Genomic DNA, 15,892 nt, shown 5'->3' on the forward strand with positions numbered 1-15,892 from the left:
CTTGCTTCTTATACAGCAAGACATTAGTGCCATTTTCAGACTCTGCTCCACTCCTTCTGCTAGTTTAGGGTTTTAAGCCCAGCTTTGCATTTTCAAGCAACTGTTAAAATTCTCTAAAATGTTAAATAAATAAATAATACAACAGGGAGGGAACCCCTAATAATGGCTATAGCAAGTGTTTAGACTCAAGAACCCAGGTGCAGAAATCTCGGCCCCAAGAGATATTGGCAATAGATCAGCCTTTCTCAACCTTTTCAACACAGAAGAACCCTTGAAATAAATTTCTGGTCTCGGGGAACCCCTGCTAAAAATTAAAAATCTACAACTCATGACACATTAGTGTGACAGTCAGTGGGAAGAATGCTCCTTACTTTTGTCATCATTGGGAAGAAGTGCCCCCTTACAGATAGCTAAAAGGAACAATGGTGTCATTGGGAACTTATGTGAGAGGCAGAAATTGCCCATTTCTCAAGTGACCCCTAGCAATCTCAGGAGGAAACTTAGGGTTCCACAGAACCCTAGCTGAGAAACCCTGCAATAGTTGGTTATTGCTCCACATATACCAAAAACTGAAATGTCAGGTGGAATAAGCTTCTTCTACTCTAAACTGGTTGAACTTGATTTCTTGCTTTTATTTGCTTTTAGCAGCTCAATGAAACACGCACCATAATTATTTGCAGTTGATATTTATAAAAAAATCCACACAATAATGATTTCAATATTATAAAGCAGTGCAGAGTGCATTAATAAATACTTTAACCCAAAAATGATCTGAAATTGGATTCGATGGTATAGGCTACTACTGAGCTCTTAGCACAGTTTTACTGTACAAGGAACTGTGTTAGTATTCTACCCAGGGGTCAAGTCCTGGGGAAAAAAAGTGTGGGAACTCAAGATTACCACCCCCAACCTCAAAAATAAAAAAAAGTGTGTGTTCATGTATATATACCTCTTGAGTAGCGAGGGCCACTTTAGTTACTTGGTAACCGGTCAGGGGCCATGGCCAATGAGCTGAGCGGGCAGATCAGATGACAGGTCCATGTGAGTATATGCAGAGTAGACACGGACACAGCCCGCTCTACTCTATGGGCCCTCCAATCTGATCTGCCCAGGCAGAAGGAGAGGGATCCCCTTCTGTTTTTTTAAGTGGATCAAATTGGGTTTCTGCAGGTATCGCTGGCTGCTGTTGTCCCCCAGGCGGGTATGGCTGGTGGCTGCTAACTGGCTGTCCTCCAGGGCTGGTACTGCTGGCTGGTACTACTGGCAGGTACTGCTGGTGGATACTGCTGGCTGGTACTGCTGGTGGGTACTGCTGGTGGGTACTGCTATTGAGTACTGCTGGCTTGTACTACTGGTGGGTACTGCTGGCTGGTACTGGTGGTGGCTACTGCTGACTGGTACTGCTGGCGGCTACTGCTGGTGGCTACTGCTGACTGGTACGGCTGGTGGGTACTGCTGGATGGCACTGCTGGCAGGTACTGGTGTTGGCTACTGCTGGAGGGTACTGCTGGTGGGTACTATGATGGGTTACGTATACATTGAGTTGCAAATTTACAGTACGGGCATGATTTATATCAGTTGGACACATCATTAAAAACCTTGATCTGTCACATATTTCTTTGCAAAATAAACTTGATTTATATCTACATGGATTTTGCTCAGTAGCACTAAGGCTCCTTTCACACGCCCGACAGAGTCCGTTTTGCTCACCAGGGGTCAATCCGCCGATCCCTGCCGAGCAGGCGGATGACAGCTCCGGCTCCGCTCTGTGTGCAGAGACGGAGTTGTCAGAGCCCCACTCTCCTCTATGGGAGATCGGATGATAATGGGTCGCCTTTCCGTTTTTATCCGATCTTATCCAATCCGAACCTCCAGACGGATGGAAAATAGGGTTTCCATTCGCCCGGATTTCACGGACAGGATTGAAACGGATAGCAGCAGGTGTCAGCGGATATGTCACCGCTGACATCTGCTGCTCCTTAGGGCTGGATGGAGCATCCAATCCGGTCCTGAAAAACTGACAAGCGGACTGGATCGGAAAACCCGTGTTAAAGGGACCTAAAGGCATAGCTCTTTTGGTCCCCCTGTTACTTTCTCTCTCTTTCTCCTTGGTCTTTCTTTTTATTTCCTCCCTCGTTCTCCCTCTCTCTATCTCTCATCGCTCCCTATTCTTTCTTTATTTCATTCTTTCTTCTCTGTCTCACTTGTTCTTTTTTTCTCCCCCATTCCTCTCTCTCTTTCCATCTGTCTCTATATTTGGGTGGAGTAGCTGCATCGTCACTCCGCATGTTCCGCGCTGCAGGCAGCCGTGTATGATTGTACAGGCTGGAATTTTTTTTCTTTATACTGTAAATGCAAATTTTTTATCTTTAATAAAGTAATTGGAAGGTAATGCACTACCCAGCTCTTCATTTTATCCACATGCAAATCGAACCATTACTGAGCACACTGAGGATCCATGCGAGATAGGGGGTTACATGCCTTTTGAGTTACCTCCATCCGGATGTCTATGCACTAGCACCGTGTTCTAAATAAATGATTGGTTTGGAACCTATGTGAATTGTGTCTCCCACCTCAGCTGTAGATCTCTGCAGTTCATCCAGAGTGATCATGGGCCTCTTGGCTGCATCTCTGATCAGTCTTCTCCTTGTATGAGCTGAAAGTTTAGAGGGACAGCCAGGTCTTCGTAGATTTGCAGTGGCCTGATACTCCTTCCATTTCAATATTATCGCTTGCACAGTGCTCCTTGGGATGTTTAAAGCTTGGGAAATCTTTTTGTATCCAAATCCGGCTTTAAATTTCTCCACAACAGTATCTCGGACCTGCCTGGTGTGTTCCTTGTTCTTCATGATGCTCTCTGCGCTTTAAACGGACCTCTGAGACTATCACAGTGCAGGTGCATTTATACGGAGACTGATTACACACAGGTGGATTCTATTTATCATCATTAGTCATTTAGGTCAACATTGGATCATCCAGAGATCCTCACTGAACTTCTGGAGAGAGTTCGCTGCACTGAAAGTAAAGGGGCTGAATAATTTTGAATGCCCAATTTTTCAGTTTTTTATTTCTTAACAAAGTTTGAAATATCCAATAAATTTCGTTCGACTTCATGATTGTGTCCCACTTGTTGTTGATTCTTCACAAAAAATTACAGTTTTAAATCTTTGTTTGAAGCCTGAAATGTGGCTAAAGGTTGCAAAGTTCAAGGGGGCCGAATACTTTCGCAAGGCACTGTATTTGTGTTGCTGCATGATTCAACATGTTAAGGACTCAAAGACTGTTGTTTTGAACACATCTTTAATACCATGCACCTTCATTTATTAGGTGCAATAAACTCTGTTGTGTTGTAAGATATATGCTAATTTATGCCACTCTTATCACTGTCACACAGATACTACTGTTTAGCACTTTAGCACTATGCACTTTTTTCTTTCTCCTTTGCTAATTGCACAAGGTCTAATTGACGTTTTATAACTATTATTCATTTATGATTGCACAAATATCAAATGTTTTTTCATTTTTAAATATTGTTTAAAGCGCACTAGCACATTTACACTTTACATTGTCTCTCTATATCGCGCTATTTCCATCTCTCTGTTTCTTTCTCATCTCTCTCTCTCTTCCTACCTCGCTTTCCTTCCTCTCTCTCTCTCTACCTCTCCTTCCCTCCTCTCTCTCTTTCTCTCTCTCTTACCTCCATGGCTCCCTCTCTGCAGGGCCGATGCTTCCTGTATAGCACCGCCTCCTGTCACAGGCGGAGTACATTTGGTATCACTCCGCTTGTGACAGGAGCCGGTGCTATACAGTAAGCATCGGCTCTGCTTCCTGTAGTGCCGGCTCAGTTTATAGTGATGCTTGGGGATGGCTGGTTGGGAACCCGCATCCTGGGCTTACCGACCCGCCATCCCAGAGCAGGAGGTGGCGCTGGGATCGTGTCGTGCCTCGGGGGGGGGGGGGGGGGGGAACGGGAATGTCGTTCCTGCTGTAGAAAAAGTACAGGAGCGCCGTTTCCAATGCGTTCCCACAGGACTCGAGCCCTGATTCAACCACTGAGATTACTCTGGAGATCAACGCTGTCATCCAAATGGGCACTGTCATAGGCTCCCACATATAATGTGTAATATTTTGGCAATTAGCAAGATCACGGAAACTATGAGAAAAAATGTATGCAAAAGCACTTCTTAAATATGACTTACACGTAATCCTTTGTTAAAATCTTTCCACATTTCCCTGGAGCAGTAATGGCCACCTGTAGCAAAAATAGTGCTTGCCTGAAAGCTGAATTACATACTGACTTGCTACATCCCTCAGAGATTGTGATGAAGAGATATACTGATCAGCTTTCCTAGTAAAGTTAAACTGCTAAAGTCTTTATGAAGCTAAATGATGGTGTCAGTCTTCTCTGATGGATTTTCCATAATGTAGAATAAAAGAATTACTGGTGTGCAAGGCTGGAAAGGAGCATCACTTTCATAATGACCTAGAGCAGCCTTTCTCAACCTTTTCAACACAGAGGAACCCTTGAAATACATTTCTGGTTAGTGTGACAGTCAGTGGGAAGAATGCTCCTTACTCTTGTCATCATTGGGAAGAATTACCCCCTTACAGATAGCTAAAAGGAACAATGGTGTCATTGGAAACTTATCTGAGAACCAGAAATTGCCCATTGCTCAAGGAACCCCTCAGGAGGAACCCTGGTTGAGAAGCCCTGGCCTAGAGGGTAGGGGCAGTTATATTTCTGCAGGACAACCTCTCCACTATTCTCTCCAGGAGGAACAGGAAGACATTCAATATGATTTAACCCCACTGAATCCAACCAAACTAAAGAGGTTGGATGTGGTTTGAGGTGGGTATTGTTGTAATCCTCTAAACCAGTTATTCTCAACCATGGTTCCTTCAGAGATCCTAAGGGATTCCTTGAGGGATGGTTGATTAAATAGCCATTTGATGGTACCTGCAAAGTTCCAGGTTTACCGGCATTTGGCAGAGCCACCAGCAGAATGACACCAATGATCTTTTTAGCTGTCAATAAGGGTGGCATTCTGATCATTACTGTTAAAGGGGCATTCCTCCCATTCAGGGCTGCTGATAGAAATCATGGGGCCCCGAACAGCCTACCTGACGGGGCCCCCCTCCTTTAAAAACATCAACTTATATTTTTGCTAAAATGCAACGCCCGCGATGCTATGCTTTGCAGCCATGGCAGAAATTATACCCCCCTCGAACAAGACTTATTCAAGTGAATTGCAGCACAGAGGCAATATCTGCACCTCCACAGTGAGCGATCAGTACTGATCCCTCACTGTGATCATTCAGGGTGGTGTGTTCATTCAGGATAGTGAGATCCCCTGCTCACTATCCTGAAATAACCCGGCCTGTGTGCCCTCAGCAGCTGCCGGAGGGAGAGAAGAGGAGGGAAAACAGGAGCACTGTGGCAGAAAGGGGCACACAGGGTTCCCAGACAGTAGGGAGAAGGGGGCACAGATACTAGAACGGATCCTCCTGCAGTGCAGCAGGAGAAAGAAAAGAAAAGTAGAAGCCAGCAGCACTGCACAAGAGTCACAAGTGTCAGCAAAAAGGCAGTACTGCTGGCCCCCCCTGCTTGGCAGGTGCCTGGGCCCCCTTTTGAACTGATGAGACCTGGGCCCAGTACAGCTGGGCTGGCTGTACTGCCTTATCAGCAGCCCTGCTCCCACTGACCACCAATGAATGGTTTTCTTAAGAGTTCCCTGAGACCTGAAGATCATTTCAAAGGCTCCTCTAAGGGTAAGAAGGTTGAAAAATGCTGCTCTAAACTCTTGAAAAAGTGTGATCACTGACACTTCGACTGAATGGTCAGACTCAAAGGAAACCAGGCAAAAAAAGGATGAAATATAAACTAATTATAAATAAGCCTATCCAGAGGTGTATTTTGGTTTTGTGCTGCCCCAGGCAAGACTAAAATTGGGCGCCCCCCCTTCCCCTCCTATGTAAATTTGCCCCACTCCTTCCTTTTTAACGGATGTGACTCCCTCCAAAATTGGAGGACTCCAAGTCCCAGCATGAACCCCTGAGATCTCATGAGAGGGGGGGGTGAGAGGGGGTGGAAGAGAGAGAGGGGGGTGGGTGAGGGAGGTAGGGAGAGAGAGAGAGAGAGGGGGGTGGGGGAGGGAGGGAGGGAGAGAGAGAGGGGGGGTGGGTGAGGGAGGGAGGGAGAGAGAGAGGGGGGTTGGTGAGTGGGGGAGGGAGAGAGGGGAGATGAGAGAGAGAAGGGGGGGATGAAAGGCAGAGAGATGATGAGAGAGAGAGATGATGAGAGAAGGGGGGGTGAGAGAGAGAAAGAGAGGGGGTGTGAGAGAGAGAGAGAGGGGGGGTAAGAGAGAGGGGGAAGGGGGAAAAGAGAGGGGGTGAGAGAGAGAGAGAAAAAGAGAGGGGGATGAGAGAGGAGGGTTAGGAGAGAGGGGGTGAGAGAGAAAGAGAGGGAGGAGAGAGAGAGGGGGGTGAGTGAGAGAGAGGGGGTGAGAGAGAGGTGGGAGAGGTGGCTCTAGCAACCAGTGGTCAAAAGGGTCTCAGGTGGAGGGGGGCTGCTTTTTTGCTGCCCCCCTGCAAAGTGCCGCCCTAGGCCTGGGCCTTGTTGGCCTAGGCCAAAATACAGCACTGAGCCTACCTATTTACTATGGAAGAGTAAATATTCAGATTCCTGAAAAAGCCTGATTGTGACAAGTTCTCTTCACATACTGTAGCATACCAGTTATGTCTTATGTCAGAAAGAGTTAGTACTTCTTCCACTGACATGTCTATCCTCAATAAAGCGAGGCAAAAGTTAATTGCTTCTTGAACTAAATCATTCTACACACAATGATGATTGCCACTGCTAGGTTGAGATGGCCACTTTACAGTGAGATGTTCTGGTATACAACCTATGACGCAACGCGTATAGTGGGGCGGAGACTTCCAGAGCAACCATTAAGCTGGCAGCCAGCTCCGTGTGAGCAGTGACAAGCGTCTAGAGTTTGCACTGCTTTAGTGCCATCCCATGTAAGTTCATACATGCTAATCCCCAATACAATTATTTTAAACGGAGAGCATTAGATCCCTTTGCCTCTCTTTTTTATGTCACACTGCATATACGCTGAGAGTAACGTTGAGAGTGACCCACAGGGCCGCCATCAGGGGGGTACAGCCCATACAGATGTAGGGGGCCCGGGCGTCCCGAGGGGCCCAGTCTTGAGGGATGCCTGGACTCCAAGGTGACACCTCCCCTTTTTTCCTTTCCTCCCCTACACTGGCAATGCTGCAGTGGCTCCTGACTCCCAGCCTCCCGCTGGCTTCCACTGTCGAAATTATTGGTTGCTAGAACCGCCTGGCATCCTAGCATTCAATTATATGCGTTCACAGGCCCGGGCAGAGGAGGAGGATGTAACTTGGTAGTCACAGGCCTGGGGGCCCAGGCCTACAGCTGTGTAAGGGGCCCCAACATTTCTGACGGCTGCCCTGGTGACCCAAGCCAATAATACATCCGATCCATTGAGCAATCCCTATTGAAACGGGCTTGAGAAGAGAGATTATTAACCCTTAGAGGAACTGCTCGTTTGACCTAGTGGTAATACACAGGTCAGAGTTTGAGGTGAGGGGCCATCTTTTGGGTGGTGGTGGCAGAAGCACTATCACTTTTCAAGCACTGGTCACTTGCACAGGGGCAAAAGAAGCTTTATATGGACTATGAATGTTTGGATATTGTCTTGCACCTTATGAATGCGTAAATGCACCATGTGATTTATTTTGGCACATTGTCACTTTACAATTTGTCTCTAGCACTTTACTTGGTTACCTTGCACCAGTTTTTGCACCTTTGTTCACTTTTTCATATTTTTAAGCACCATAGCGAGCTAGTACATACTGGCATTTGATGCTCATCTTTCAATAGCGCTGTACCTTATTTTTTATTATAATTTTCTGACTTTGCGGTGGTAAGCATAGTTGGTATAGCTGCTATGTTGCACATAATATTATTTAATAGTTTGCGCTGATTTACAAACCTTTTTCACATGTTCTGGTATACATTAGAAAGGTACTCAACATCTACTACGAAGCTGTCATAGACAACGTCAAAGACTGTAGTTCATATGTGACTCACCAACAAAACGGGGGACCACAGGATCCAATGACTGTACAAAGGATTTACAGAAGTGAAAGCTAAGAAAGAAACCAACCTAGGCACTCAGCCGACTTGGCTGCCTACTCCTGCATTTTATAGAACAACAACCTGTTCCTGCCAGCATGAGTCCTGTGCTACGTACCCAATAGTCCACCTTACTGAGCTACACAACAACAGCCAGCCCCACATCTACTCAGTTTACAGCGTTGCACCTGTGTATTAAAATCCCTGGCCATTATCAGCTCAATTGTAAGTGAGGAGCATGGCCTTTTCAATGCTTTTTAATCTCAAACACTTAAAAGATATCTGATATCTGCAGGAAAAGAGTACTCAGATATACATCGGTTTTATTAACCAGTTCCGGACCGGAAGGATTTGTCCCCTTAATGACCAGGCCATTTTTTTGCGATTCGGCACTGCGTTACTTTAACGGTAAATTGCACGGTCATGCAATACTGTACCCGAATAAAATCGATGTCCTTTTTTTCCCACAAATAGAGCTTTTTTTTGGTGGTATTTGATCAGCTCTGCAATTTTTATTTTTTGCGCTATAAACAAAAAAAGAGTGACAATTCTGGGGAAAAAAAGCAATATTTTTCACTTTCTGCTATATAACATCCCCAAAAATAAAAAATGTAAAATCAAAATGTTTAATCCTTTTAGGCCAATTTGTATTCTGCTACATATTTTTGGTAAAAAAAAATTCCCAAAAAGCGTATTTTGATTGGTTTGCGCAAACGTTATCGTGTCTACAAACTAGGGGAAAGATTTATGTCATTTTTATTTTTTTTTTTTTTTTACTAGTAATGGCAGCGATCTGCGATTTTTAGCGGGACTGCGACATTGCGGCGAACAGATCAGACCCCTAACAGACATTTTTGACACTTTTGGGGGGACCAGTGCCATTATTACAGTAATCAGTGCTAAAAAAAATGCGCTGTTACTGTAATAATTACGCTGGCAGGGAAGGGGTTAACACAGTGGTGATCAAAGGGTTAATTGTGAGCCTAGGGGAGTGTTTTCTAGCTGTATGGGGGATGGGCTTGTGAAATGACCACAGAGACCTTTGAACCTATATAGAAGGTTTACAGGCGCTCTGTGATAATTTCAGAGAGAACAACGGGCAGTGTTTACAACAGCCAACCGTCCTTCTCTCTCAGCGGGGAGCGAACAAGGGTGCCCGGTGGCAATCGCGGCTGCTGTTCCCGTGGATCAGCATCCCCGGTGCCTAGTGGGGGCGGGAGCGCACCGCCGGTGGTGGGCACTTGCCCCCTAGCACCACTCGCGCGACCGACATACCCCTACGTCATTTCGCGCAGCCGAGCCAGCCTGTCGCAGTAAAACTGCGGCCGATGGTCCGCGGTTGGCAAGTGGTAAAGTGGTTCTAAAGCCTCAAGGTTGTTTACCTTAATGCATTTAATGCAGGTTTTGCAAAACCTTCTCTGCTGCAGGACCCCCCTAGTCACCCCATATTCTTACCTGAGCCCGATCTGACCCAGTGACGTACATGAGAGCAGAGGCTCTTGCCGCTGTCAATCAAATGCTGTGACAAGGGAGCAGGGGGCGGGAATGAGTGTCAATGGACACAGACAGGGTGGCTCAGGAGCAAGCCTGCACAGGTGCCCCCTTGAAAGCAGCTTTCTATGGGGGCACTCGCCGAAGAGGAGGGGCCAAGTGCGCCGGCAGGGGGACCCCAGAAAAGGAGGATCGGGGCTGCTCTGTGCAAAACTACTGCATAGAGCACACAATTATATCATGTTTGTTATTTTCATTTAAAAAAAAAAACAAGGTTTAATGTTACTTAAATCGTTTTTGTTAATGCCTAGTAAACACAATGAGAAAATCAGCCACAAAATACCGCTTTTGAAGCGATCGTCGATAATCTGATCGTTAGTACACAGCTTTCGAGAGCCAATCACGATAGTACATTATCCCGAAAGGACAAACACAAAAATTGTTCTTGTACGATACCAGAACAAACAATTTTCATTTAATCAGTACAGTATTCGACTGCTTGTCCAAAAAAAAAAAAAAAAAAAGAACAGAAGACCAAGACCACACATGCTTGAAAATGAAAGAATTCACTACAATACAATACATTACTTCCTATGTTTTACTGTCATATGGGAATTTTCGTAAATTTTTCCATATGAAGCTAACATGCAAAAAAAAAAAAAAAAAAATGGACGATGATTCACTAGATTTTCTCATAGTTTTGTACGAGGCTTTAGGCTCCGTTCACATATTGGTGTCTCGGCTCGTGTGATTCCTGTGACTTGCAATGGCACCTCAAACGCGGGGAGATTTGCTGCAATTATCGCCAAATGATTTGCGATAAAATCCCGCAAACACAATCGCGGGGCGCCCTGTACAAGAACTTCTTTTGGGCGACAGGCACCCTACTATTCTGTTTGCGTAATTTTAACGCGACATCGCGTGTTTTGGGTGCCGTTGCAAGTCACTGGAATCTCAGGGGTGTCCCGCGATTTGCAATAATTCAGGATCACGGCGATCCTGACCACGTCCTGAGGAACCAATATGTGAACAGAGCCTAAGTCTGTCAGCATTCAGAATACCACATGCGCGCAGTATCATTTGCTCAGACATTTGTACAATCATTTGCAGCGTCCTTACGTAGAGAAGCAGCAATGGCTCCAAACTCCCTGCAGCTATCTGCTCTAAAGTCAGACATTTCAAGGATCAATTCTACTTAGAAGGGAAATTTTGGTTATATGTGGAATCTGATGAGATGAGTCAATCACATACTGGCTTTTTTTTAACCTCTCTATCTCACCCTGGGGTTTTTCCCTGTTGCATTCCCCACACTTTTGAGAAATAACAGCCAACTAACAGGTTTACTAGATTCTCACTCTTCCAATTGTGTTGCATAATGTGTGGATACGCACATGAATAGGTGTGAATGGGCCCATATTGTCTCCCTTTTACATTACCTGCAGCATAAAGATGTGAAAGAATACCGTTTTTACTTGTAATGCATGCTCATCTAGCTAAATACATGAGTTTTGCTACATGAAAATGCAAATGTGAATAAGTCCTTAAAGTCAAAGTTAGGTCAGTTTTTTTTAAAAATGTATTCATTTTTGTGGGAGACCAGATATAGAGAATGCAGGGTCCTGGGTTTAGTAACACTTTAACGTGTAACTCCACCTTTTGTTGAGAAAAAAACATTCCCATGATCTCTGTACATTACAAGGATTTTAACAAACTTTGATGCTGATTCCTACCTTTTGTTATTCTGAAGAAATCATTGTTTGTTCCTCTGTGCTGAATGGGTTTAATGGGAGTGGTTTCATAATTATCTATCAGCTGTGGCAGCTGCAGGACTCTAATGAGGAAAGCTGCTGGGCCTGCATTCCTTTAGACGTGTTCCAATTGGGAGTATCTCACCAAAAATGACATTTTTTTGTTGTAGGGGATGTCAGAAATCTGACTTGTATCTTAGGCAGACTTCTGGGAAAATTGGTTAGCCAATCGCACAAGCAGGAAATGATGTTTCTGGGGTGTGGTCAGCAGTGGAGGCTGGTGCTCCATGTGCCGGGGGGGGGGCATCAGACGGACCGCACTATACACCCCCCCCCCTTGGACCACACCAGGCCACACACAGCATTACAGTACAGGACCCACAGCATAGCATGACCCCACAGCATAGCATGACATGACAGTACAGGACCCCCTCCCCCCCCAGATCACTAACCCATCTGCAGCAGGCGAACGGTGGCAGCTTCTTCCCCGTCTTCTGCATCTCCTCCGTGCCCAATGGCATGGCTTCTCCTTTCGGCCAATCGGAAAACGGGTCTCAAAACCCGCTTCCTGATTGGCCAGGATGGGGATTCGTCTGACAATAGCGAATTTTCATTCGCTATTGTCACACAACTGGGTGGGCTCGGGAGGCATTGCCCACCCTTTTTTTTAGCCTATTAGGGCCTCTGGCTCTAATCACATGGCTAAAAAAAAAAAAAAAAAAAAAAAAAAGCCCCATTGAAGTCCATGCGTCCGGCGCCCCGCATGTAAATTAGGGGGCTGGACACATGGATAGGGGGGCAGCGCCCCTGCGCCCCATATGGACCAGTCGCCACTGGTGGTCAGTACACATTCTGTGTATAGAACAGCTCCAGGTAGCCATATTGCATTGCATTTTCAGAAAATTACAACAGCTGCAGATTAAAAAAGGAAAGGTCATTTTTAATAATATTCAATTACAATATGATTTGTGTCGCAATTGTATACGCTATATTGTTTTTCTTTATTTACTGATCTTTTTCCCCACGAAAGTGGAGTTACCCTTTAAGACAATTTACTTGTGAAACAATGTGATTTCTTCACATATGACAGATCCACCATAAACCTTCTTATCATTTGCCGGCCTGTGGCTGGAAGGAGGATATGGCTCTATATCCTGTGTTTCATTTACAATGTACTGGCATGTCCCTGTACTTGTGGAGGTTTTTTTCCTGACAGCTGTGCCATGTGCTTATTTATTCAGTGCTACCAGGAAGGTGTTTTACTTCTTTCTATCTTCTTTTCTCAAAAACAGTGGCGTGTAACCAGGGATCAGCACAATCCCGGTCTGGTGTGTAGCTGCAATATTACATTGTGTTTTATCATGTCTTTATTTTATTTTTCCATGGGAAAAGCTACTCCTAATCTCCAAAATGGAAACAAATGTATTTTTAAAGACTTGTTGACAAATAATTTACATTTGTAACTCAAAGTAGCCTTTTATTATTAAACAAGTGTGCACAATAGTGACACAGGAGAAGTAGGGAGAGAATGGCAGTATAGGGCGGATTCACAGGCACTCCGATCTGTGCAGGATGCAGAGACCTTTCTTTACTTTTCTGACCGTGTGCAGCCCATATTACACCCGAGTTTTACAGCTACACAGGGGCGGGTGCATGGACACTGATACAGAATCTCTGCATCCAGGTCCCTGTACCCATCCCTGCATACCTGGTAAAACGTGTCTACTATGTGGATGAGTCTGTCCATTGACTAATATGCAGCTCTGCGGAAGGACAGAAAGGTAAAAAAGGGGCATGGATTTGACACCCAGGGCATGTCATTTGGTTACAAACCTCCGTAGAAATATATTTTCAGTAATATTCTTGAGATGAATTATAACGGCTGCTTACAATACTGTAAATGAACCCTGTTTGGGGGGGGGGGGGGGGCACTCTGACTACGACTGTATGGGGGGGGGGGACATTCTTCCCTGACAACTATTGTATGGGGGGCATTCTTCCCTGACAACTATTGTATGGGGGGCATTCTTCCCTGATTACCACTGCATGGGGGGCATTCTTTCCTGACAACTATTGTATGGGGGACATTCTTTCCTGACAACTATTGTATGGGGGACATTCTTCCCTGACAACTATTGTATGGGGGGCATTCTTCCCTGACAACTATTGTATGGGGGCATTCTTCCCTGACAACTATTGTATGGGGGACATTCTTCCCTGACAACTATTGTATGGGGGGCATTCTTCCCTGACAACTATTGTATGGGGGCATTCTTCCCTGACAACTATTGTATGGGGGCATTCTTCCCTGACAACTATTGTATGGGGGCATTCTTCCCTGATTACCACTGCATGGGGGGCATTTTTCCTGACTATTATTGTATGGGAGGCATTTTCCCTGACTACTATTGTATGGGGGGCATTTTTCCCTGACTACTATTGTATGGGGCATTCTTCCCTGACAACTATTGTATGGGGGGCATTCTTCCCTGACAACTATTGTATGGGGGGCATTCTTCCCTGACAACTATTGTATGGGGGGCATTCTTCCCTGACAACTATTGTATGGGGGGCATTCTTCCCTGACAACTATTGTATGGGGGGCATTCTTCCCTGACAACTATTGTATGGGGGGCATTCTTCCCTGATTACCACTGCATGGTGGGCATTCTTTCCTGACTACTATTGTATGGGGGGCATTTTCCCTGACAACTAGTGTATGGGGGGCATTCTTCCCTTATTACCACTGCATGGGGGACATTCTTTCCTGACTACTATTGTATGGGGGGCATTTTCCCTGACTACTATTGTATAGGGTCATTCTTCCCTGACTACTATTGCATGGGGTCATTCTTCCCTGACTACTATTGTATGGGGGGCATTCTTCCCTTATTACCACTGCATGGGGGACATTCTTTCCTGACTACTATTGGATGGGGGGCATTCTTCCCTGACTACTATTGTATGGGGTGCATTCTTCTCTGACAACTATTGTATAGGGGGCATTTTCCCTGACTACTATTGTATGGGGGGCATTCTTCCCTGACAACTATTGTATGGGGGTCATTATTACTTAACTACTATTGTATGGGGGTCATTCTTCCCTGACTACTATTGTATGGGGGTCATTCTTCCCTGACTACTATTGTATGGGGGTCATTCTTCTCTGACCACTATTGTAAGGGGGTCATTCTTCCCCGACTACTTTTGTAAGGGGGTCGTTCTTCCCTGACTACTATTGTACGGGGGGCATTATTACCGGACTACTATTGTATGGGGGGCATTATTCCCTGACTACTATTGTATGGGGGGCATTATTCCCTGACTAATATTGTATGGGGGGCATTATTCCCTGAATACCACTGCAGGGGGGGGCATTATTCCCTGCCTACCACTGTATTGGGGCATTTTAACTACCACTGTATGGTGGTGGTGGGGGTGTTCTGACTACCATTGTAAGGGGCAGTTATCCCCATGAGATTGTAAGGGTTGGGCGTATTGTTAAAAAAAATGGGTGTATGGGGGGTGATATTAATGCCAATAATCAAACACTGCCCCCCCCAATGTGAATATTCCAAATGTGCTATTCCTTGGTAGACACTGCAGATAGAAGAAAGAGTGACCCATACAGCCTTGTACCAGGAGGACCCACAAACATAAATTCCATAACCCCCCCAACTTGTACATACAGCACTCTCTATATATGAGAGCCTGTGCCCCCTCCATGCTCCCTATGGTGCACTCACGTCTCCAGCGCTCAGGGATGAGGTGCAGGTGAGGGTAGTACAGGTCCACTTCATGCTCCAGGACATCTTCGAAGAACCTCTGGCGGTCCCGGAGGTGTTGAGAGCTGGAGGTCTGACTCTGGTACAGGGGGTGTCCCTGGGGAGACAAGACAGCATGACACCACCCGGATCATTCATCTCCGCCATACACATCAACTACAGGGGACTACATAGAAAGTGGGAGGAAAGTCCCTGCAAGTCAGCGGAGGTCCCTCCTGTACAGCGGTGTCATAGGAATCTATGGAGCGCCGGCTTTACCTGTCTCGCTGTCATGTCTAGTCCAGCCCGGGACTGAAGAGGGTCCAGCAGAGGGACGGCAGAAGGACGGCGGAGTTGTGTAGTCCGGCTAGGAGCGGCCCGTGCACACTACTGATGAGAGGGGCGGGGCGGTGACACAAACGTCTTATTACTCATCCTCAGAGAATGGAGTGTCACTGCTGGACTGTACAGCCTGTCCTCTCTGCTGGATCCCTCTGTTCATTCTTCTCTGGGAAGGTTTATGTGCTCCATAAATACCGGAGCCTGCCCTGTATACCTTCTACTTTCTTCCTAGCATGGAAGTATATACAGGGATGTCATTACACACACCCAACTGTTCTACTTATGCAGCCCAATCCTTCTGTTCCACTCCTCATGTCCCTATGTCAGATCTGATGGACATGTCTAGAAGTAAACATACAATTTAACCACTTCTGGACTTGGAA

The 15,892-nt window shown here is 45.8% G+C and overlaps 1 protein-coding gene across 1 annotated transcript in view; it reads right to left on the minus strand.

Annotated features, from left to right (window-relative positions):
• LOC309551028 (dysbindin-like) overlaps positions 1 to 15,596 on the minus strand; it is a 35,385-nt gene extending 19,789 nt beyond the window's left edge. The window contains exons 1-2 of the mRNA XM_082251469.1: positions 15,447 to 15,596; positions 15,150 to 15,285 (exon numbers count right to left, since the gene is read on the minus strand). Coding sequence (XP_082107595.1) covers positions 15,150 to 15,285; positions 15,447 to 15,461 — 151 coding nt within the window. The 5' untranslated portion in view covers positions 15,462 to 15,596. The remainder of the gene's footprint in view (positions 1 to 15,149; positions 15,286 to 15,446) is intronic.
• Positions 15,597 to 15,892: the final 296 nt, after the last annotated feature.

This window comes from Pelophylax lessonae (assembly GCF_965119305.1).
Source record: "Pelophylax lessonae genome assembly, chromosome: 3".
NCBI classification, from domain to species: domain Eukaryota; kingdom Metazoa; phylum Chordata; class Amphibia; order Anura; family Ranidae; genus Pelophylax; species Pelophylax lessonae.